The sequence below is a fragment of the Branchiostoma lanceolatum genome, chromosome 3 (assembly GCF_035083965.1).
Source record: "Branchiostoma lanceolatum isolate klBraLanc5 chromosome 3, klBraLanc5.hap2, whole genome shotgun sequence".
NCBI lineage: Eukaryota > Metazoa > Chordata > Leptocardii > Amphioxiformes > Branchiostomatidae > Branchiostoma > Branchiostoma lanceolatum.
This window is the reverse complement of record NC_089724.1, coordinates 15,881,313-15,905,001: the sequence shown is the minus strand read 5'-3', so window position 1 is coordinate 15,905,001 and position 23,689 is coordinate 15,881,313. Positions and strand designations below refer to the sequence as shown.

At 40.7% G+C, this 23,689-nt stretch overlaps 1 protein-coding gene and 1 long non-coding RNA gene across 3 annotated transcripts; one reads left to right on the top strand and one right to left on the bottom strand.

Annotated features, from left to right (window-relative positions):
- Window positions 1-107: 107 nt before the first annotated feature.
- Window positions 108-23,111, top strand: LOC136430586 (transmembrane anterior posterior transformation protein 1 homolog). Of its 2 annotated transcripts, none has more exons than XM_066421327.1 (13): window positions 108-296; window positions 1,342-1,472; window positions 2,192-2,313; window positions 2,903-3,059; window positions 3,492-3,627; window positions 4,177-4,274; window positions 19,311-19,380; window positions 19,790-19,870; window positions 20,356-20,465; window positions 20,782-20,841; window positions 21,004-21,072; window positions 21,259-21,335; window positions 21,650-23,111. In XM_066421327.1, exons 1-13 carry the CDS (start codon window positions 134-136, stop codon window positions 22,314-22,316), a joined length of 1,941 nt encoding a protein of 646 aa, XP_066277424.1. In that variant the 5' UTR covers window positions 108-133; the 3' UTR covers window positions 22,317-23,111. The 2 variants fall into 2 exon arrangements, with proteins under 2 accessions (XP_066277424.1, XP_066277423.1); XM_066421326.1 differs by lacking the exon at window positions 19,311-19,380 and adding an exon at window positions 18,741-18,810.
- LOC136430599 (uncharacterized) lies at window positions 2,393-19,795 on the bottom strand. The gene is made up of 3 exons (XR_010754907.1): window positions 18,363-19,795; window positions 4,161-4,325; window positions 2,393-3,632 (listed from the first exon to the last, which is right to left on the bottom strand). It is a non-coding gene; the product is annotated as an uncharacterized lncRNA (long non-coding RNA).
- Window positions 23,112-23,689: the final 578 nt, after the last annotated feature.

The following is a 23,689-nucleotide window of genomic DNA, read 5'->3' as shown; positions in this document are numbered from 1 at the left end:
ATATTTTAATTTCACAAAGACTAAAATAGTAAGATAAAATTTTTGATTTTTTTGGCAGAAATTGTGAACAGGTTGATTTTCCTGTGTTTTATTTGTGGTTGGTTGTTGATCATTTGGACAGAAACGTTTCAAGATGGCGCCCAGGGGTAGGACTAGAACTCGGAGCGAAGGAAAATCTCACGAAAACAAGCCCGATTTTCCCGCGAACAACCCGGTTCCGGAGCCTGAGAATGTAGGGACTAGCGGAGGACAACACGTCGAGTCGGAAGAGGAGAGACTCGTCAAGGAGATTGCCAGTAAGTCAAAAGTTTGCGATGAAAAATGTGGACATGCAAGGTTGCCCCCTCCCCAAAGTTCCATCATGACCCATGTTTACTTTAGTCGCAAATTTGGATACCTGATACTGTTGACCCAGTAAATGTGCCCTTATTATAACTCTAGACATAAATTAGATGAATTTGATTTTATTTCTGCTATCTAAAAGAATGGTATGTTTTACCAGCTAACGTGAAATGTTTCTTGTCACAATACTAGTACAGTATTAGTAATAACTACTATTTGAACACGATCATATCCCACCACATGCCTATGGCAGGCTAGATACGTAACAGTGACCTAGAACTGTCCTTGTTGTTGTAACTTATATTTTACTCCTGACGCACGAATGACGCAAATGTCGAAGACATGGGAAGAGTCTGTTGGATGTTTTTGTGTACTCTGTAGCATCATTCATTATGTGCAGAGCTTGCAAAGAGATGAAAAACAAATTATAATTTATTGTACAGATAAAATCAAGAAGATAGAAATAACAATGACACCAACAAAGGTTGTAGTTTTGTGCAGCTTCTTGCAAACTATGGACTTGCTTTGTTGGATGGAAACAGTTCAATGTACCATCCTTGCGTGCCATCAGTTGTGACCTAGTAGGTAGTAATCCCACTAATGTGTCACAGGGTCGGGGATTCATGTTTGACCTTGCTGTCAATGTTCTGCACACTAATGTGCACTCTACTGGTAGGGGTTGCAGTCTTTTATCTGGATGATATCATTATTGTTATTTTATTGATATTGTTAAGAAAGATGTTTATGTTTGAGGAGAGCCACACCCATTGCACTTATATAGGGTATGGGTCCATCCTTGTATGTGTGGATCAAATTCATAGTACAAACCTGGTGTGTATGCAAACAAACAAATGAACAAGGGCCAGCCATTCAAGAGTCCATAGAGGCCCAATATACATTACAGAGAACAAACAGCTGAAGAAAACAAAGCACTCAGAATAAACGGCTTATACACAGCGCACTAATTTGTATTCTCTTTTGTTTGATGATCCATCTCAGACATGCCGCTATGGACATATCTGTGGGCAGAGCTGACCAGGGGATATCTGTTAGAGAATGAAGAGGAGAAGTTTGCAGAGAGAAGAGAGAGAGTTTACACCTTCATGAAGATTCCAAAAGCGTTTGAGAAGGTGAGAATGCAGTGCAGTACCAAATCTTGTTTGTACTACACTCACTCACACTCACTATCTGGTACTATATATATATGGCCTCCGTCGGTCAGTATTGACCATGGTAAAATCCTAATTCACAACAGCCCTACAGCATCGACTATGCCTAAAACAGCCCTATACGAGAATGGCAGTCTCTGCCACAAAAATCACATCTGTAAGCTGACTCAGTTACTAATCTGGTACTAATACAAAAGAAAGGGAAGGAATAAGACATAGCCAAGAAGAAGGTCTTGTTAAAGTTGTTTTTGAGTCAAGTTGTTGTGGCTAGAATTGGAAGACTCCATTGTAAGTACATAGACACCATAACAAATACTTTTCATGCTATAAGCTATTTAGTTATCATCACTGGTACTGATATTGTTCAAGCTGATAAAATCTACTCTATGCACCTGTGCATGGCAGGGTTATTATGGGACAGACAAGTTTTACAGTGCGCCATTGTCTTTATGAGCCCATGTCTTCCCAAAGTTGCAGCATGGATTCGTAAGGAACAGTGCATTGACTGTTGAGTGTTGTGCTTGTTTTTCAGACTTATTCCAGCATCTGAGAGGTACAATGTATATCCTTATGCCTGTATTGCCCTGGCCACTGAGTTTGTTGCTTGGTGTGTTACCCTAAAGCTCAGGGAATCTGCTAACTTATAAGTACTTATGATGTAATATCTTTATTGTACACAGCTGATGTTTTATGGATTTTTCCTGTGCCTGGATGCCTTCCTGTTCATTTTCACTTTCCTGCCCCTGAGAGTCATCATAGCCTTGATCAGGCTCATCACCATGCCATGTCTGCAGGGGAAAAGGTAGCAGGAACATTCTTAAATCTTGTTACAGCTTAATTAGCTTAACATGGATACTTAGACTCAGATAGCAAAGGGACACTTTTCACCTTACACCTTCAGTAGGTACAAATATTTATTTGAAACAACTCTCGGCCATTGTCCCCAGGAAATGAAGGAAACAGTGTTCCTTATATACATGTATGTAAGACCTCCTAAATAGATACATGCACAAGCTAAAGAAAAGAGCACAAAATTTATCAGAAGTATTTGACATGTTTGTGGAACGAGACAACATGGAAAATATAAAATCTAAAAAGGCAAGCCAGTGATTATATTAAACAAAGCATATATGTAAAAATGATGTAAAAGTATATAGATAAATGTCCCCCCCCCCCAATGTTGCTGGCATGCCATAGTGTCCTTTTTGAAGTACAATTGTAAGCAAACAGGAGAATTGTTGTACAATTATGAATCATACATCAGTTCTGTTTGGTGATATGTTTACTTGGGGAAAACCAATATTGTTAGAATTTCAAAGTTGCTAGACATTTCTGTTGAAAGTAGTTTTTCTAGATATGAAATGTTTGATCCATACTGTTTGTTCCTACAGATGCAGACTAGAACCAGCCCAGATCTGTGATCTGATCAAGGCAGGGATCATCATCGTGTGCACCAACATCCTGTTCTATGTGGACACGTCCATGTTGTACCATCTAGTCAGGGGGCAGGCCCTTATCAAACTCTACATCATCTTCAACATGCTGGAGGTTTGTGCCCTCGTTGTTTATGCTAGATAGACAGATAAGTAGTCATCACCCTTATTTTTGATATCCTGTTCTTTGTGGAGACATCAATTTTGTACCATCAATTCGGGAGACAGTCCATTATCAAGCTCTACATCATCTTCAACATGCTGGAGGTTTGTGCCCTCGTTGTTTATGCTAGATAGACAGATATACAGTAATCATCCTTTTTACTAACATCCTGTTCTATGTGGACATATGTTGTACCATCTATTTAGGGGACAGTCCATTTATACATTTTGTACTTCACATGCATCCAAACAAAGAAACAAAATTCTGTCAGCCCAACTTCATATGTATATATTTTCTCCCACATTTTATTATATTATATCCCTTTTATTTCTGTTGTCTTCTTTATAATTTGATATTTACAACAAATGTCTGTTTATATTGCAGGTGGCTGACCGTCTCTTCTCAGCTGTTGGTCAGGACATCCTGGACGCTCTGTTCTGGACAGCCACTGAGCCTCGGGGTAGGAGGAGGGACCACTTCGGCGTCATCCCCCACTTCCTCATGGCCATCATCTATGTCTGTATCCTTTAGAAGTGATAACGGACAAATAATGAAACACAAAAAGAGATATTTGCAATGTGATTTGAATTTGAATTGATCAAAGTTCAATTTCATTACCTATACCAACATAAAACAGTTTTCACATGTGTAAATCTACAGTAAGGGATTAAGCAAGAATAATTGTATACAAAAGCAAAGGTTGATTGTGATACTGTGAGTCAATTTATTCAATTTTGCGGTAGAAGGGGAAAGGAGGTTTTCATGGTGTTTTAAGTTCACAGTTTAAGCAAGTCTGTAATACAGTAGTAATACATTGGAAGCACAAATTTGCAAAGGTATGAATTGGACAGGTCTCCCTGAAAATCGTGACAATAGAATGACTGCAAACATTTCAAGACTTACAGTAGTCAAAATACAAAGAACTTTTCTACGTGATCTTGAGAGAAATTTGCTGTATAATTTGAATTTTGGATGATAATGATTCCTATCAACACAGATGAATTTTTACTGATAGTCTATCTTTTCCACTGAACATATTGATCTGTGAATGACCTTAACGTCCTTCCAGTTCTCCACTCCACGTTAGTGCTGTTCCAGGCCACCTGTCTGAACGTGGCCTTCAACTCCCACAACAAGGCACTTCTCACCGTCATGATGTCCAACAACGTGAGTACAGCATCTGAATGATGGAACAGCTGTTTTTGTTTGCTGATGTCCCTATGAAGGTTACCGGTATGAATAGAATTAAAATTTCTCCCTGTCCTGACATATCATAACAATGTTTGGCCATTGGGAAATGTCTTATATAATGTCTTCCTCTGTAAAAATGAAAATGCCCGAACGCCCGGAACGGCGTTCGATCGGCGTTCCAGCCGTTCCTGCCCGCTCAACCTCATTTCCCCCGTTCGGCGCCGTTCGTGTCACTTAGCACCCCGTTCGCAAGACTGCGACATGAACGGGCGCGAACGGCACTCGTGTAAAAGGCCGTTCGCGAACGTCCACAATAAAGCTGCGGACGCCTACTGAGCCGGACGTAACGCGTGCCCGCTGCTCAACGCCATCTGTCGGCAAGTGCAGAATTGCATCGCTGTTCCGACATGGCCGTAAGTCCGTAACGATAACTGTACATCACGGTTGACCGATCCGGTTAGTCAGGGACGGCATGGGGTTCTTTCTCTAACTTCTGAAATCCTTTATTTGCGTTAGCAGTTTCCATCCAAATGCAAAAACTTTTAAGTCACGCCAATCGATAAATGAGATGTGACGTGTTAGTCAATTGAAACGTTTTCTAGGCGTGTTAATTTCCGCGTTATTACGTTATGTCAAACGCGTGTGTCAGACGTATGCTTGGAGCTCTCTGTAATATCGATCTTTTCGAGAGACAACTAGTTTTTTCTCACATATAATGTCGGATCAAACTTTCAGACCTTATTAACACCTACCATGATCAATCTCTCGCTGCTTATGGTCTATTTAGCTAATTGGTTCCGTCTCAGAAGGAGTCCGTCTTCAGGTCAGTGACCCCGGTGAGCCGGGCGGGTGCTCACTGACCCATTTGTGACCCGAACTTCTGAAAATTACGAAGTTCCTGTTTTGAATAAACTGAGTGCAATTTATATACAATTGACAATTGAATTCGTGCTACAAATATGTTTGCGAAGAAGAAAGGTCTATTGCATTCTTGGTTCAGCGCTAAGCAACCCGACACGCCGCCGGGGCTGCCACCCAAATCTATCACGGTCTCGACGCATCGACGTGTCCATGGAATCATGATTGAACCAAGGAGGTTGTCATGCAAATCAGGGCAATTGACACGTTCATGTCAATTATAGTTTTTACACCCACGCGAGTCCTCGTTCGTGGCTAGGGGGTTATAACCACTGGAGTCCTTCTTCTGTATTTCAATGGTTTAATTTCTAGTTTTTGTTTTCTTTTTCAGATACAATTTCCCCCGGCAGTCTGGAGGCACGCGGCGAGCTGTGTGCTACAATTCGCCGAATTGGACCATCGCCAAACTATTTAACATGTTCAATTTGTTACCAGTTTCAGTTTGTTACCAGTTCAATTTGTTACCAGTTTGTTACGTTCGGTTTTTGTGTGGAATTGTTGTGTTTTCTTTGTTTGTTTGATATCGATTTCCTTTGAACTAACACGTTCACGGCATTTAGATTTCAACAATTATACTAACAGTCCATCGCAAATTTTAACTGATTATGACAAATGGGAATATTACTGAACATACAACCAGCAGCTTTTCACTAACACTTTCATTGAATTATTTCTAACATTCGATGAAGTAACTTACAGTCTATCGCAAATTTTCAAACTGATAAGATCCATACTTAACAACATTAAATTTGAAACGATTAAAGCTAATATCAATTCCATTGTAACTTGCCAACAAGTAACAGTTCGTCACAACTACAAAATAAGTTACATCCATTAAGTAACGTACAGCCCATCAAATTTTCTAATTAACAATCCCCAGACTTAAAAACGATATTTTTTGAAACGATCAAAAGCTAATGTAAAACGATCAAAAACTAATGTAAAACGATATTTTTTGAAACGATCAAAAACAATGTTACTATCATTATAACTTACCAAAAAGTAACAGTTCGTCACAACTACGAACTACTAATATCCATTAAGTAAACTTACGGTTCGTCACGACTGCAAACTTACAATTAATATCCTACTCTCCAAGCAGAGGAGTGGTTCCGACTGTTTTTTCTTGACTAAGTGGAAAGTCCGACACAAACTTATAAAAACACGTCAAAAACCAACCAGAACCACTCCTCAGCTTGGAGAATAATAATATCCGTAAGTTACAGTTCGTCACAACTGCAAAAGGCACTTTTGAACTAGTACCCAGGGGTCCAAAGAGTTTGGAGCATACCTCTAGCAGCGCCTTGGCTGTTGTCTCGCCAGTCGCAAAACTTATCCGACTCTTCGAACAGGCGTCCCTGTATCCGTCTGCCTGTCGGCTGTACAAGGTGGACAGTGGACTCTCAAACATACTACATGATAGTTTTTTTTTTTTGCGTTCCGGCGCATGCCGCATTGTCCTGGCTTTTACCTTCAAGCAAGGACCAGGGAAGCTTGGTTCAACACTGTGTCGCACACAATAAGACCTTATATGGCAAAACGTTCTCAAATCCTTGTATAGCCGTTGCCTTATATGGCAAGAGAGCACGAAAAGGCAGGCACGCTAGATTTGCATGTGACACAGGACGGCGACCGCATGTAACTGCTACAACTGTTCGGAAATATCATTGCATTGTGGTTTCGGACTTTGATATCCTGAAAAATGACCACATTACATCTATTCCACAAGATTGCAGAAGAAAAAAAATGATTTCGTCAAGAAAACGAGCAAAAATCGGCATAAATGATACCATATAGTGAGGTTATAGCATTACGTCCAAAGTAAATAAGTACGTACCGCAGCTTGGCCGATCTGGCAACGCGAAGCACTTCGGACCCAGAAGATCCGGGTTCGTGTCCGTGCATGAATTTTTTTTTCTTTTTAGATATTGAATATCAAAAATATATATTGATATTATATTAATCTATCAATATCATATTTATGAATATCATTTTTTTTCATTAATAAATAAAGAAATATTTTATATTTGTTATTTTTAAATATTCATTTAATATATACAAGGCCTTTGTCTTATGAACAGGACTTCATAGATTCCAAACCCGGCATTCGAATTTTTCTGTTCATTGTAATGGAAAATACCGTGCAGCGGCTCCTATGCGCGGTAAGATGATTCTTGCAAAACACTCGCCACTAAACTTCTATCCCCGATGTAAATAGAGGCTCTTGATGTTGTTTGCAAAACAGCGATTCTTTGTTACAGTAGCAAATGCTCCATTGTTCAGTATCGACTTCATTCAGACAACACGGACGTGGAAAGTGGCGCCCCTCGGCACAAAACTATGGGAATTTTCATGAATTTTAGCAAAATTACCCAGGAAAATAAGGAAGAAATGTTGTAAATGCGGAAACCAGAATAATACGGATGAGGTAGCTGTTGATTTGTTTGACATTTGGTAGTCATTTTAGATAGAACCTTAGCTGTTATGAACTTCTATTTCACTTAATTACCATAGTGCTGATGATTCAATGGTGCTTTTTCAAATTTTATGTTTTATTGCGTGCCATGTACATAATTACATTGATAGCTTTTATAATGAGCCTATTATACATTTTACAAATAAGCACAAGTTGTAGGCCAAGACCAGCTTTTTCAAAAGCACTTAAGTTAAGTGACGTAACTTCAAAATTGCTTTCCCCAATCTGCCTTTTTTCTATTAAAACAGTACTCATTTCCCAAAATGACAATTTTTCTTATAGACTGAACAGCCCTTGAGTGACTTCCTCTGGCAGATTTTACTTCAAGTAAAGGGAAAAGACAATTCACACTTATAAACGTAGCCGAAACGCCAGCTTTTTTTAAAAGCTCTTGTTTACCAAGCTATCCAGCGGTGGTATATCCTTTTTCCTGGATTTGACGGGCGAGTGTGTTTGCTGTTTCAGTTGTAACTGTAGTAGGTCGGCTTAAGTGTAGTTTGCGGCCCAACTTTTAACTTTGTCTGATCGACACCCTTGTTGAGTGTCGATGACCCATCTTACGTGGATGTTTTACGTAGTAAAAAGTAATCGGTCGCAACGATAAACGGGGAACAATTGAACTCCAACCACGTAAAACTACTACCGGGTGCCAAATATTACCCCGAGGGTGGAAAATCCTCCTGTCCCAAAGAGATCCCGGCCAAACCACGGTAGACCGGATGCCAGGTTTATATAATGATGGTGTTCCCTTGACTAGGGATATTAAATGCAAAGAACCCGAGGAATGATACTAGAATCCTGCATATCTCCTTAACTTCAAGAAATGAACACGGAACCATCAAATTTTCAATACGAGACGATTTACTATAATGAATCAGCGAGTGCGTCGAAACTCTTTTAACCGCGGTGTCAAACTTTCAATTCAGAAGTCTTTTTCCAAATCCTCTACAAAACATCCGTTACTCAAAATGAATTACTAGGATGCTGTTTATCTTTTCATATTACAACATGCATTGTTAGGGGTGTCGAATGCTCTCTGGTTTAGAAAACAACACGGAACTATTAATTTTCCAATACAAGACTGCCCAACAGACGTTTTTCATGATGCGTATGAAATCCATGCTGTGTATGTTTCTGCCCGGATGTAAATTGCCAAACGCTCATCAAGTCACGGACAGCCTATGATCTCCTGCTGTAAATCCTAGGCATTGTGACGTTATAACATATTTTTCTAACTTCCTACAATGTCCTTAACATCAGAAAACAACTCGGCACCATCAACTTTCAATACGACACGATTCAGAAAAGACGTATCGAGACATGTACTAGTATTCGAACCGTATTAACTGCGCTGTCAAATTTCTGTCTAGAAGTCTTTTTAGAACTCCTCTACAAAACACCCGTTATTCACAATGAATTACTAGGGCGCTGTATATCTTTTCATATTACAACATACATTTTAGGGGTGTCGAAGGTTCTCAGCTTTAGAAAACAACACGGAACTATTAATTTTCCAATACAAGACTGCCCAACAGACGTGTATGAATTCCGCGCTATATATATATTTCTGCCCGGATGCAATTTTCCGTGTGACCGTAGCCTAAGATCTCATACTAGAATTCTAGGTATCTTGTGACGTTACACCAAGTATTTTTAACTTCCTACAGTGCCTCTAACATTAGAAAGCAACACGGAATCATCAGCTTTTCAATACAAGACGATTTTCAATGATGCGTCGGTGCGAGCATTCAAACTCTACGCTGTCAAACTCCCTATTTAGAAGGCTTTTCCAAGTCCTCCCAAAACCACCCTTCAAATATAGTGATTTCCTATGATGATGTATATCTTGTCATGATACAACGTGCATTTCTATCGGTCTACAGGATACCTATGTTAAGAAAACAACACGGAACTATCAATTCTCCACACAAAAATACTAAATAATCAGACATGTTTCATGACGTGTACGAAATCCGCGCTGTACATATTTCTGCCAAACGCTCTACAAGTCAACCGTAGCCTATGACCTCATACTAGAATCCTAGATATCTTGTGACGTTACAACATATCTTTCTCACTTCTTACAGTGTCCCTAACATCAGAAAACAACACGGAATTATCAACTTTTCAATACGAGACGATTTACAATAGTGTGTCAGCGAGTGCATCCAAACTCTTCTAACTGCGCTGTTTAACTTTCTATTTAGAAGCCTTCTTTTCAAATCCTCCCACAAAACACCCGTTACTGAAGATGAATTACTAGGATGCTGCCTTTCTTGTCATATCACAACATGCATTTCAGTGATGTCGAAGGTTCTCTGGTTTAGAAAACAATACGGAACTATTACTTTTCCAACAAAAGACTGCCCAATAGACGTTTTCATGATGTGTATGAAATCCGCGCTGTGTATGTTTCTGCCCGGATGTAAATTGTCAAACGCTCACCAAGTCACGCGCAGCCTATATAAGCCTCTCTTTCTAACTTCATAAAGTGTCCTTAACATCAGAAATCAACTCGGCACCATTAACTTTCAATACGAGACGATTTAGAAAAGACCAACTAGTATTCGAACCGTATTAACTGCGCTGTCAAATTTCTGTCTAGAAGTCTTTTTTAGAACTCCACAAAACACCCGTTACTCAAAATGAATAACTAGGGCGCTGTATATCTTGTCATATTACAACATGCATTTTTAGGGGTGTCGAAGGTTCTCAGGTTTCAAAAACAACACGGAACTTTTAATTTTCCAATACAAGACTGCCCAACAGACGTTTTTTATCACGTGTATGAAATCCGCGCTGTATATATTTTTGCCCGGGTGCAATTTGCCATCGCTTTGAAGTGGTCTGTAGCATACGATCTCATACATATATTTGCTATGTTTTAAGACTAATATTCAATATGTTTTATCATTTCACATTGATTTTCGATTATTCTGTACATTACATCATGTTACATAGTACACATACAAATAAGAACAAACGGGGCCGAACCGTCCCGAACCTAGGGCCGAAATGTCCTGATATTTCTTGGTCGTCGATACGAGTGACAACAAACAACAACAGGATGCTTCTTCGTCCAATGGGCCCCGGGAAATACGAAGTAGACAATTTGGACGGAAAATGTTGCTCGGCGCTTGAAATCCAGGACCGTTCAGGCTGCATATGTGATCTTTTTACGCCAAAGGTTCTGACCATGTCCGTCGGCAGCTCCTACGGGATCACAGTAACCAGAATATTGACAATATTCGGGAAATAGGCACCATGTGAAATGGTTTCTATTTTTTCTTAGCTTTTACGCCCCACCCTCTTCTAGCAATGATGAATCCCGCTCGGCAAATGTTCGGCAAACCCTCCCGGTGTGGTACGCTCGCGTTCATGATAGTAATAATATTTATTGCAGGTGGCTAAATACACAAATGACCACACGTGGTCTAAATGATGTAGAATAAAAAGGATGTAAGACTAATATACTGTACTACAGTTTCTACATTTTAACGATAAATACTATGTACGAAAACACAACATACTATTGTCAATCTACATACCTATTTGCTTCTTCTCTCTTCTTTAATTATAAGTGTTTGGTCATATCAAGGAGGTTAACTTAAGATTTTAACCTCCTTGGTCATTTCAGGTACAATTAGTACCTTGTATATTCGATTGATTTTGTCACCAACCTCTCTAGCAGCCTTTACGAGTCTGACATATATATATTCAAATAAATTCAAATTTTCATATTTGATCTTTTTGAAAAATCTAGAAATATTCTACATAATATTTTATTGAAAAAAAATGTAATGCCGCTACGTGGCATGATCCACTGTTACCCAATGTTCTCCATACAAATTACAATGTACCACACAACTCCGCGTGCTCTCCCTACACACATTGTGTAATCTTCACTTGAATCGCTTTCCTCGCTATTGCAGACCTGTACGAAATAAAGAATGTTATTCTAAGGTAACTTCTTCTTATCGTTATACGTCATATACCATTAGGAATGATAAACTGGCTGTTCCAAACTTTTTTTTAGCTTAGCATCGAGCAAACGTAACGTGAACAGAACAGAACAGAACAGAACTTGATAACGAAACTCGGAGATAATGAAACCTGTGTGTGACCGTGCTGTTACGCTCCAGGCCGCGCGGAGTAGAGTGTACCCTACTCTTATTGCAGGCAGCAAGTTCTCATCAGTGGTAGTGTGTCTTTGAACACCTCTGCGATCTTCCACTGTTTTAATCCATTTGTCTTTCTGTGGGAAGGAAGAGTTGTGTAGGTAAATATCATATACATAGATAAGTCTAATAATCTTGTTTCATTTACCCATATACCGCCCGCGAGCTAGGAATATCTAACGATGATATCATTGTGGAGAAACTACCAGAAACTATTAACCAGAAACTAGCCAAGGGAGGGCCGGTTGGTACTAGTGGTAGAGACAATCCAATCGGTACAGATTTATCCTAAACTGAAGAAGGGGAAATAATTGGCTGAAGCACACAGACGGGGTGTGAAAGTTTGATCCGATAATGACTTTGCATTGGGGTACGGAATCTAGAATTTGAAAGCAAGCGGTCTGTTCCGTGATTCGCCACGCCCAACGCGAACTACTCTCCAAGCAGAGGAGTGGTTCCGGCTGGTTTTTGACGTGTTTTGGGGCGTTATTGTCGGGCTTTCTTCCTTCGTTGTCATTTTCTATGTGACGGCTAGATTGTACATGTTCAGCAAAATACTGCTGGTTAGTCGAAGTTCTCTGGGGACCTTTCGCAGCCAGGCCTGTTCGCAACTTTCCCACTGCGGCCTGCTGCGATGCATTGTTTACCAGACGGGGCGGCGCGCCTTTGATCAGTATCTACATGTTCGTAGCACCCTTTCAAGCGCTTTTCTAATTCTATGAACGGCGACACAAGGATTTCCACACCCGCACGACAGTACGAACATCCTGGCTGGACCCTTGCTCTTTAGAATCCACAAATCTTTGTCTAGGCCATGTTCGAAACCGACGAAATTTGACGGGCGCGGAATGTTATTATAAAAGTATCATAAATATCTCAAATCTTCAAGCAGATGTTTGAGGACCCCTAGAATGTCTTTACGTTTCCCCCAAAGACGTCATATTCCCTATAACCTCATTGGTTTTCCTTATAATAAAGCTGCCTACGTAGGAAAGGGCAGCTTGGAAAAAGTAACATCTAGATCTACTTGGAGATGAGCCTGTGATAAAATTGTGTCTCAAAGCAAGGAGGTTTAGAATAAAAGCAAGGACAAAGGAGGTTTTGATTTTAACCTCCTTTCCCAGTGCAAGGGCAGTGTCGTCCAAGCAGAGGTTCGGCACTGGCTGTTTTTGACGTGTTAAGGCGTTTTTGTCGGGCTTTCTAACTTGTCCCGTTTTGTTTTTAATCTACTGTTATCTTTATGATATATCCTTTATGTCAAACGGGACAAATAGAAAGCCCGACAAAAATGCCTAGAAACAAGTCAAAACCAGCCAGAGCCGGACCTCTGGATGCCAGACTGTTGCTTCACAGGCCAGCTCTGATCCAACTTGCCCCCAAGGGAATTATACCACAGACACCCGGTCACTCGATGGCCAAGAATGGCAGCAAATTGCCGATTCAAATTCACGCATGCGTTGTGGGATTTGGCGCGACATTCCAATTTGTTTATCACCGGCACAACGGACTTAGGATTTCTAATCCGGCAAAATGTGGACGATTCAACGGAGTTTCGACAAAGTTCCAATAACAGTGCTGTCCGACAGGATAACAGTGTACATCGAATCTTCAACCAACGGATATATGTTAACTCTGGAATCTGGATGCAGGTCAGTGCTGTTTGATATGAAATGTCATCAAACCTCCTTGGTCACACTGTTCAAACTTCAATATCTGAGGTCGAACTCAGTCTTGCTATATCTGGCTGTTTAATATAGTGAAATTTCGTCAATTTCTTATTTCAAAGGTGTTGACATAGCTTAGATTTAGTCTTTGATCAAGACGTTAGACAACAGTTAGCTTGAACTTATGCTGATGTTCTGACAGGATATAAATAGCAATGGCCGGAGCCAATAGACGATTGACCCTTGACCCATCTGAATGGGAGCAAACTGTACTCCAAGGCCAACAGATCAGCTAACCCCCCTGGCATTCTGTCTATTTCAATAGTACTTGCCAGATATCTACTATTTAGCCTAGCGTGATAGATGCAAGGATCCCTCCGGCTGTTTTCTTTTAGTTACTCGGTTACCGTTTTCTTGGTACATTTTGTTATGAGCCGGCCCATAGTCTGTGGCCCAGTTCAAACTGGACTGTTCTCTCTAGGGCATGCAGGGGTACTAATGCAGGGGCCGCCGGACGTTGCGTGGTGTATCGGAGCGAAACATGTCGTGAGATCCAGCACATCCGGTCTACAGACAGTTTCAAAACAAAGGGGCAGTTCGTAATTCAAACTTTGACATTGTCCGAGTTGCCACAGATTCATTTGTCCATGGAGGTTTTATCCGAAAGAGAGAGAGCACAGGATTCCAATTTCTTTCATCGTAGTGAGCGTAAACAAACACACCCAAGACGGACAGTAATTCACATCCGAGTGTCAAAGATAGTCATATGCATGGCAGCAAGAGTCCCATGAGGGTGCGCTGGCAGCTTCTCTTTGTTACAGCGCCGTTATTTTCAACATGACACGGCCTAGCGACTGGGGATGATGACAACTTTCTGGGGAGCGATTTTGATTTTAGCGATTTTAAGGACGACTTGGAATTGATAGAGGAAGAAGAGTATACTGGGGAGACAATCTCTCAAATCAAAGTAATAGAAACAACGAGCGCTGCATTTGTGTTGCTCAACAGTATGGCCCAAATATGGGAGTCTATGGAAAGAATCAAGGAGGTTGAGGTGACCTTCAAATTATGGAGCATACTCCGTAATTTGCAGGTTGTGAAGAAATTTCAGTCGGAAGGTCAGTCGAAAAACATCGACACAAATCAAAGAAAGACGAAAGAAAACTTGTCCTTTTCAAATGCGTGCCTTGTCTCCGCCCCCATTGTTCTCCGGTTAGCACATTAACTTTAAAACATACTATCAAAGAAAGATCCGATCGACATGAAAACTACGCAAAGAGTCGGTCTCTTCTTTCAAGGAGGTCTTTCCAAAGAACTGTTAAAAAAACGGGGACGGCACGACAAAAACTAGCACGGCACGAGCTGCATCACTGTTATATATTATTAGGGAAAAAATTAACTTACCGAGGGAAAATCCGTAATTTTTCTAATAGCCACATACAAATATAACCATATTTTCAGATTCCTGTCGCTGGAAAACAGAGACCGGTCCACAAAAGCTCTGAACTCGCCCATGTTTATCGTACAGCAGGGAGAAAAGTATGTGGATAATCGCCATTTTGTTCTGCAGCCGAAGATGACGTCGCGTTACCCTGTAGCGTTTTCCAAATATGGGAATCCCCGGAAAAGCCAGACCCATCGGCCCTACTCGGCTTGTGCTCGGCATAAATCGGGACGTGTGACGCCAGGTCTAAGCTCATTTGCATAGGAAAACCCCGCGAAACCTGCCTGCGAAGTTCGAAGATACTGATCAAAGGGCGTGTCGCCCGGTCTGTTAACAAAAGGACAGCGGGCGAAACAAACGGCAATGCGGACCGATAATGTCGTGCTCTCTCCTCTTGATAAAACATCATTGGTTTGTCGCAGTTCTCGCAAAAAATAACATTATTCTCTGTTCACCAAGAAGGTTTATAAAAGCGCCAAGGAGAATCGGGGTCAGACATGTGCAAAGCTACCGGTGGCTCCGCCTTCCTGTCGACATGTCGGGAAATGTTGTTTGCTGGCAATTGCGCGAACCTTGGGGATTTGAGATGCCACACCCCCGGCCCCGCACTGCCCTAAGAGCGTGGTCAGGAGCGTGGTGTAGGCTTGCAACCTTGTTTCTAATTGAAACCTATGCAATATTTCAAATAGAGGATCGTAGAGCAAGAGGAACAAATTTTTGAAAGCGACCGTTCCGTCCGGCGTGGTTAGTGTTATGGGTATTATGAACACTGGAGCAGGAACGATATTTTTCACTGGAAATTTAGTGCCGAGAAGTAAACCAAAAACAGGATGATCGTCTGCCAGGCTTTTCACGGCGGGGTGTCTTTATTGGTCTATCTTTGGGTGCTATTAGCTAATTTGCATGAATGTGTAAATTGTTTTCCGCAAAGCTCATTTAGAGTCAATTCCATGTCACCGAGAGGGTTTTCAGATAATATCGCTAGTGAGTTCAAACAATTTTAGGTAAAAGACTATTCCAGTCGAAATGTTCTAAATTGTTCAAACAATCAAGAATGAAAGTTTGAACATGTTTTAACTTATAAATATATGTTGGAACTATTTGGAAAGTAATTGCACAAATGTCTCTTTATTTAGAACAATTTTCAAACATCTATGCGATTGTTTCACTGTTTGAACATGTTGGAACAATTTGCATCATTTTTCAAATGGTAGATTTGGGTTATTGCCCCAATAAAAGTAGGTGCTAATCGCACTCTATTGTCTGCCTCTGTATATTTTTAGATTTCACGTCTGGACCTTTATCTTGAGGTGTCTATGCATGGCACCCAGGCCTAATCCCCTATACTTTGAAGGGATGTGTGAATTGCCCTGTTCCCATCCCACTGACCCAGTTATACCATGTTGTTATAATGTTGGAACATATAGGAACAAATGATCAACCTATTTTCCAACAGTTTCGAAAATAATACAAATAACATGTGTAATGTTAGAAATTTGTCTAACATGTTGGAACACAGCAGAAACTATTTAGAACATCACATGAATGTTGGAAATTGTTCTAAACAGTCACTTACCTCCCTTAGATTGTTACAAAGGTTTTGCAAATGTTAGAACAAAAGGCAACAAACACCCTCTCGGTAATGTGGAATCGACTCTACCAAATTCTATATGTTTGAACATAATCCCATGTCCATTTTCCATTTGTCTGTCAACGCCGGGGTTCCCCATTGACATGTAGTATCACCAAATCCATACTACAATTCATACTACAATTTGTTTTCCCGACAATGTTTAATCCGCCGACATCGGCCGGAGATGTAGGAAGGCGGCTAGTTGAGTTGTCACCGACCCAAAAGTGATCAATCAACACCTCAGCTAGCTGGACGTTGTAAATCAATAATGTGCTCGGCTCATGTCATTGGCGTGCATGGACATGTATTTGTCAACCGTTGGACTTGCCGCAAATGGTTACTGACTGCAAACTCATCTGGCAATTATTTTTTATTTAAACGTTTCCTCCGATTTCTGTGATCGATCGTGACCCGAGGCCGGACTTTTGCACCTGGCCTCACGGGCTAAATTTCAATTGATATAGAATATTTACTGACTCTTTCCGAAGGTCGTCGATACTCAGTGGTAACCTCTTTACGGGAGGCGTTTGACTATCAAAAAACAATCAGAAACGACATGCAAATTCAGAAAACAACAATAACCGTCACAACTTATAACTTAGCCTATCATGTTACCAACAACTTTGAATCACAAAAACGTTCTTTAAAAAATCTATCCTCATTATAGTAGTTTTGTCTGTTATTTATCTTCTTTCCCATGCTGAGCAGACGTCCCGACCGGTATATAATGCTTTCGTGTACCCCGGCAAAACGGACGTGACATATTCAAGCCCTACAAAAATGCCCCAAAAGACGCAAAAAACAGCCGAAGTCGAACATGAGACTGCTGTCAGAGTAGCTTCCGCGGCCGTTCCGCGTTGTTCTCTGTCGTTTGGACTGCTGTTGCAAGGCGTTCCACGCCGTTCGGAGGCTGTTGCAGGGCGTTCCACGCCGTTTAGACGGCATATAGAGGCCGTTCGTCACCGTAAGGACGGCAGCCGGATGCCGTTCCACGCCCGTTCGCACGTTCTAAGCCCGTTCGGAGGGCGTTCCGCGCCCGATCGGAGGGCAGCTGGAGGCCATTCCACGCCCGTTCGGAGGGCAGCTGGAGGCCGTTCCGAACGGCCGCGGACGGGCCGTTCCGAACGGCCGTTCGGTTGAGCGTTCGGAACGACCGTTCGCATCAGCGTTCGGGAGGCCGTTCGACCGTTCACAGACCGTTCAAAGCGGCCAAACGGGCATATGACCGGGACGTTCCTGGCCGTTCAAGACGTTCAGAAACGTTCGTCAAACGTTCATTGAACGCCTCTCAACGGTCGTTTAAATCGAACGGGCCCGTTCCGGACGGGCCGCTCACGGGCGTTCGAACGCGTTCAGAAGCCCAGATTTTTACAGAGGTTAGAGCTACATGTAGCTGTTGTACAAACATTATTATCAATACTTAAGTCTTAACCTAGACATAGAATATTTAGAGAAGTGTTCTTTTATAAGAGATCGGGCAATACAAAATACATGTAAGAGATCAGTTGCAGAAAACATTCAAGCTTTTAGTGCTAACTGCACTGGCACTTTCCAAATTGAACTTCATAGTTATGCACAGAGCTCATGTCTGCTTGGGTCTACTATTATTTGTTTATGTTCTGGCAAAACGGAATATTGTTTCTTTGTTTGCTACAATGATAATCTAAGTTACTTGTCTCTTTCATTTTCTGTTGTTACTAAATCTTACTGTTCTTGCCTTTTTATTTATTTATTTACATTCTGTTTCTCACCATCTTTTCTCTTTGTCCAGTCCATATACATATATATGTATTTTTCACTGTATTTGTTCTTCGCTTTTTCTTTGTTCTTTCATCTTTCTCTTTGCAGTTATTAGGTCAGGTACTGAATATTGTCACTTGTTTGCCAAGCCTGCAGCAAAGAAAAAAATTGACCTGCTTTACATTCTAACAACAACACAAGGCAAGCTAGATCTGTAGTACATTGTACCCAACTACATGAGTACTTAGAAGCTTCTATATAAATTTGATTGTCAGTGATGAATCAAATTTCTAATAGACCTAGGCAGGTTCAAAGGAGAAGTGTTGACATCCAGTATACTTGTTGAGAATGTCACTAACACTGTCCAAATCTTCTGTTTCCATTTCCAGTTTGTGGAGTTAAAGGGGAGTGTCTTCAAGAAGTTTGCAAAGAACAACTTATTTCAGATGTCATGTAGTGGTGAGTGTGCTGTCGGTGCCCCAAGAGTCTGTGTCTCATTACCTCAGACTTGCCGTGGCTGGCGTCCACTGCTTTTGCATCTGGCTGTTCTGGTTACTGCTGGTTCCGTGGCCAAGGTGTAGCCTAATACATGACTTCGGTTTTGAGTCAGTAATTACGAACTGAAGAGAGATGGTCCTCACCTCAAATACAATTTAGGCAATGCAGCAATCTGGATTACTGTAGTAATACACTGGAGACGGATATTTGGTGTAATGAATTCGCGGTGGTAAGGTCACCACAAAAACCGTGAAGACAAAACCACTGCAATCATTTCAAGATTTACACTAACGAATTAAACCAGACAAACACAAGGCATTGACAGGTAATTGCAAAGCAATGGCAGTGGCAACCGGCAGCAAGTCTTAGGTGTCCCTTACAGGTAGTTATGTGTGGGTATAGACAAATATACGTACTGTCCCTGTCATCTCTCTGTCTTCTCTTACACACACTGTTCACAGTTCGCTGAAGTCCAGTCAAATGTGTTCAAGACTTTTGGGAAAAAGGCCTTGTTTGAAATGTCTTGCAATGGTGAGACATCCTTTGTCCTTTATTTCTTTTTGCCTGCCCTTTATACACCAGTGTATTGGCTAAAACCCCTTGTATGTATCCCTTTGCACTTTGACCTGCATATTGTAATAGTAAATAGAACCAAGAGTGTGAGAGAATTGTATAGAATTTCCTCTGTATTCTCTGTCCCTTACCCCCTCCCCCATTTTTACTTTGCACTGTAAATCTTGTTCTTCATGCACCATAATCATATACCTCTGAGGCAAAGCAGGAAATCAAACTTTGTCAATGGAGAGGAGTTACATGTACAAGCAGATGTAATCATTTTCTCCCAAAGATTATCCCACCACTATCAAGTCTTAGCGGATCCTATTATGTTTCAAGAGCAATATCATATCACATGTTTAGACAGATTAATTTTTGGTTTCAGATATCCGTGAACGGTTCCATTACCACGTCCTCCTGTATATTGTGGTGATGAGAAATATGACAGAGTTTAACTGGAGCCCAGGTTGGTATTATCAAGGAGGTTTTATATGTTATTATGTAATTATGTACTGCAGATCTTTTTTTTCAACTTATGATACCTTATCATGTATCCCCCCTCCCAAAAAAAACCCCACTCATGCCACAACTACATTTCAGGGCTAGAATGTCATGGCATACAATGGTGTAGCGTTTGCAGTTTTTACATTTTAACCCTAAGTTCATGGGTTTTATCCAGTCCAAAAGCTGATACATCCTGGACTAGCCCACTTCATGTCTAACACAAAATTACTTCAATGAGTTTGTCCCAGCAACCACATATATTGAAACTTTGAAAGTCAATCATCAGGAGAAATATGAGAATTCATTGTAACCAAATTAGGTATTGTGACCATACTAGGTATTGTGACATATTAGGTATTGTAGCTTAAAGCATATCAGATGCAGTAAACTTTTTAGATATTGTACCAATAACAAGAACAACAATAACCACCACTATCCTACCACTAGACCACCTGTACCAGCTGATCCCAGACGTGTCCATGATCATTGCTGCTGAGTACCTGGTGGACTGGGTCAAACACGCCTTCATTACCAAGTTCAACGAAATCCCTGCAGACGTGAGTCTAAATCTCTCTCAATGTCATCACAGGAAAGGTGTAGGTCTACTCCTGCTAGGTCCTTCCACCTAGCAGGAGAAGTTATAACTACAAGAAAATAATCACAGCAGCTGTTGAACATTGATTCTGTTTAGCATACTGTATAGTGTCTGTATAGATATATACAAAGTTGTTGCATTTGTTACTATTTTTTATACTGTGGGATTGTCTAGTCTACTATTTGTATCTAGCGGTGTTTATATCTTGCACTAAACTGATTGATGAATGGGTTGAGAACACGAATTTTCACTCCCCCCCTCTCTCCCTCTCTCTGTAGGTCTATGATGAATACCGTGCCAGCCTGGCTTATGACATGATCAGCAGTAGACAGAAGAATGTAAGTATCGACAGATTTGTCTCGGTTTTACAAATCAAGAATTTTCGGTTTGATGCACAAACTTGCAAAAAAACGCAAGAAAAACATGCCAATTTTATCTGTTTAATTTTGGATCCATCTGTTGTATTTGTTATAACTTGTACCATGTCTATGACTCTTAAGGCTTTCTCGGACCATTCTGATTTGGTCTCCAGAAGGATGGGCTTCATCCCTCTACCCCTCACATGCCTGGTAAGTACCATATGACTTAAGAGCATTTGTAAGTCTCTTCTGTGTCATGTGAGTGGTAAGACTCATATAAAAGTTCCCTGATTTGTGTTTTGTATGTTGTTTGTCTTGTGTATTGTATGTTTGTATTGGTCATGCATTATTGTTGTGTGTCAGAATGGATGATGTTGAATTTTTATTTTTCCGCAGGTTTACATGATCACCAGGCGATCGGTGAAAGTACAAGGCACAACAGGCATCTTCCTCTTGGCCCTCACATACTTAGCGTGAGTCACAGTCCCTATTTACTGCACAGCTGTTGCCAATCCATTGTAGGTTTTGTAAACTGTATAGTAAGGGGCACAAAATATGCCCTGGATAGAGTTTGTGTTACACAAACTTAAAATAATTTACTGTATGTTCCAGCCCATGTCATGACAATGTCTGAAAATAAACAGAAATACATTATACTTTTATACATGCACTAGCCCACAGGGTAGAAGTTTGTAGTAATGTAGGAGATGGTTCGCTATTCAGTAGATCAGCACCTAGTATACATTTATAATTTACAGTCTATGGTATTTTTTCTTCCAAAACACAGCCTTGTAACAGTGAAGGTGCTGAACAGCATTGTCCTCTTGGGAAACGCCTGCAAGTATGTCAAAGAGTCCGACATGTTCAAGAACAAGCTTGCTAGCCGACCAGGAAGCAGAAACGCCAGCCGAGCGGGGAGCCAAACGAGCCTCAACAACCCAAACCCAAACCCCACGTCGCCTCCGCCTAATGTGGAGATCACCAGGACAGGGTCCTTCTCCATCCACCCAAACTCCACGCACAGTAACAACAGCTCTGTGGAGGTCATAGGAACAGATCCTGTAGTAAACACAAACCCTGAGGAGCAGCCTGCTGGAAAGAACAATGATCCTGAGAAGGAAACTGTCCCAGAAGACAGCAAAAATGCGCAGACTGGTTTAAAGAGAAAAGAGCCTGAGGGAGATATGAATCAATGCGTCGTGAAAAATAAAGAGGAGGAAAAAGAATCACACAGTGGGAAAAGTCATTCACCAGACAAGGAAACTTCAGAAGAAACGCAAGAGGGGGCAAAAGGCGAAGACCTCAAAGATGATGCACAGAAACAAGCAGAGAAAAAAGAAGATAAGACAGAGACGAAGCTGTCAGCTAAAGACACTGAACTGAAATACAGGGGCAGTAAAACTGATATCAGGGAGGTGGACAGATTCACTCTGTGTGGGAAGGAGATCATCTAGAACATGGGTGATTGTTCGCATTTGAATATCACTTATTACCTGTGCAGAAGGTTATGTTTTTGTTGAAAATGAAGTGAGAAAGATGGTGTACAGTGATATTTTGGTTGTAGCATAAGAAAAATACCTTCAGTTTTATTTCTTTCTATGTCTATGGGACACTGTACAGAAAGAATTTAATGTGTGGCATGAATGTCTTCATCATAATCATATGTTCTGGTTGTGTATATATATACATTTATCAGTTTGAAATATGCTTTTACTTCTTCAGATTTGATAATTCATATGTGTTTTTCTCTTATGATACCAATGTTGGGTAGTTTTGGGAAACGTGAAAAGTTGATAGTCATTACGTAATAAAAGGACCAAGACTTTTCACATTCAGAATTACTATATAGTGAAAAAGGAGCTATTGTACTGTAACTTCATCAACTAGTGTTTCGTTTTATAGTCTTGCATTTCTATAAATAGTTTGTACAAAGAAAATATGTGTACAGTGTAAAGTTGTCTGTTTTTTCTTTCTTTGTTCTTTCTTTTCGTTGTACAAAAGCATTTCCTAAAGGGGTTATGCCAAAGATGGCCTGTTATGTGTGATATCCATCTAAAGGTAGTTACAAGAAAGTTACTTTCTCATTTCTTGTTAGAAGAATATTCATTTTCAGTTTTCTCAGACGTTGTCTTTTTCTCAGGTAATGTTGTGATCACTGGAAAATGGAGTGCTAAGTTGGTGGTAATGTACTTGTATTTTGTTCAGAAGAATTGATATTATTTGAATAAAACATGATATCTGAGCTGGAATCTTCTGACTGCCTCATGCGTTCCACGACGTGGGAGCTTCTAAGTCCAAAGTTTATGGAAATATAGCCTCCATAGCAGCTACCGGGCCTTTTTGGGGGGCTTATAATACACCTTTTGCAGCCAGCCTGTACGGGCAAAATGGTTTCAGGCTGGCTTATGGTTTTAAAATACGGGCTGGCTGCAAAAGGTGTATTATAAGCCCCCCAAAAAGGCCCGGTAGAGCCTGCTATGGAGGCTAAGTGAAATAGCAGCCATTAAGAAAGAACATATGACCAGTTTTCGTACAAAAAAAAGGTAAACATCGAATTTGACAAGAAAATTCAGAGCCCATCTCACTCTTCTGAACACAGCCAACCCCCACCACTTTTGTTACTTGGTTTAGTCCTGATTCGAGTGTGGTACATTCCAATTTCAAGAAGGGAAGTGTAATGTTTTATACCATTGGTTTCGATCAAGAACATACGCTATTATAATACGTGATGCATGTATGACGGCCTGAATAATTGCTAACTAGTTTTGGTCGTACAATGGAGTATGAAAATAGCAGTGCATGATCACCCACCCCCATTCCGCGATTT

What these genes read in the sequence shown, in the direction of transcription:
- LOC136430586 (XM_066421327.1), top strand. Translation starts at nt 134, where the DNA reads ATGGCGCCCAGGGGTAGGACTAGAACTCGGAGCGAAGGAAAATCTCAC. An exon ending in ACTCGTCAAGGAGATTGCCA is followed by an intron (nt 297 to 1,341) that starts GTAAGTCAAAAG and finishes GATCCATCTCAG; the next exon opens with ACATGCCGCTATGGACATAT. An exon ending in AGAGTTTAACTGGAGCCCAG is followed by an intron (nt 19,871 to 20,355) that starts GTTGGTATTATC and finishes TCCTACCACTAG; the next exon opens with ACCACCTGTACCAGCTGATC.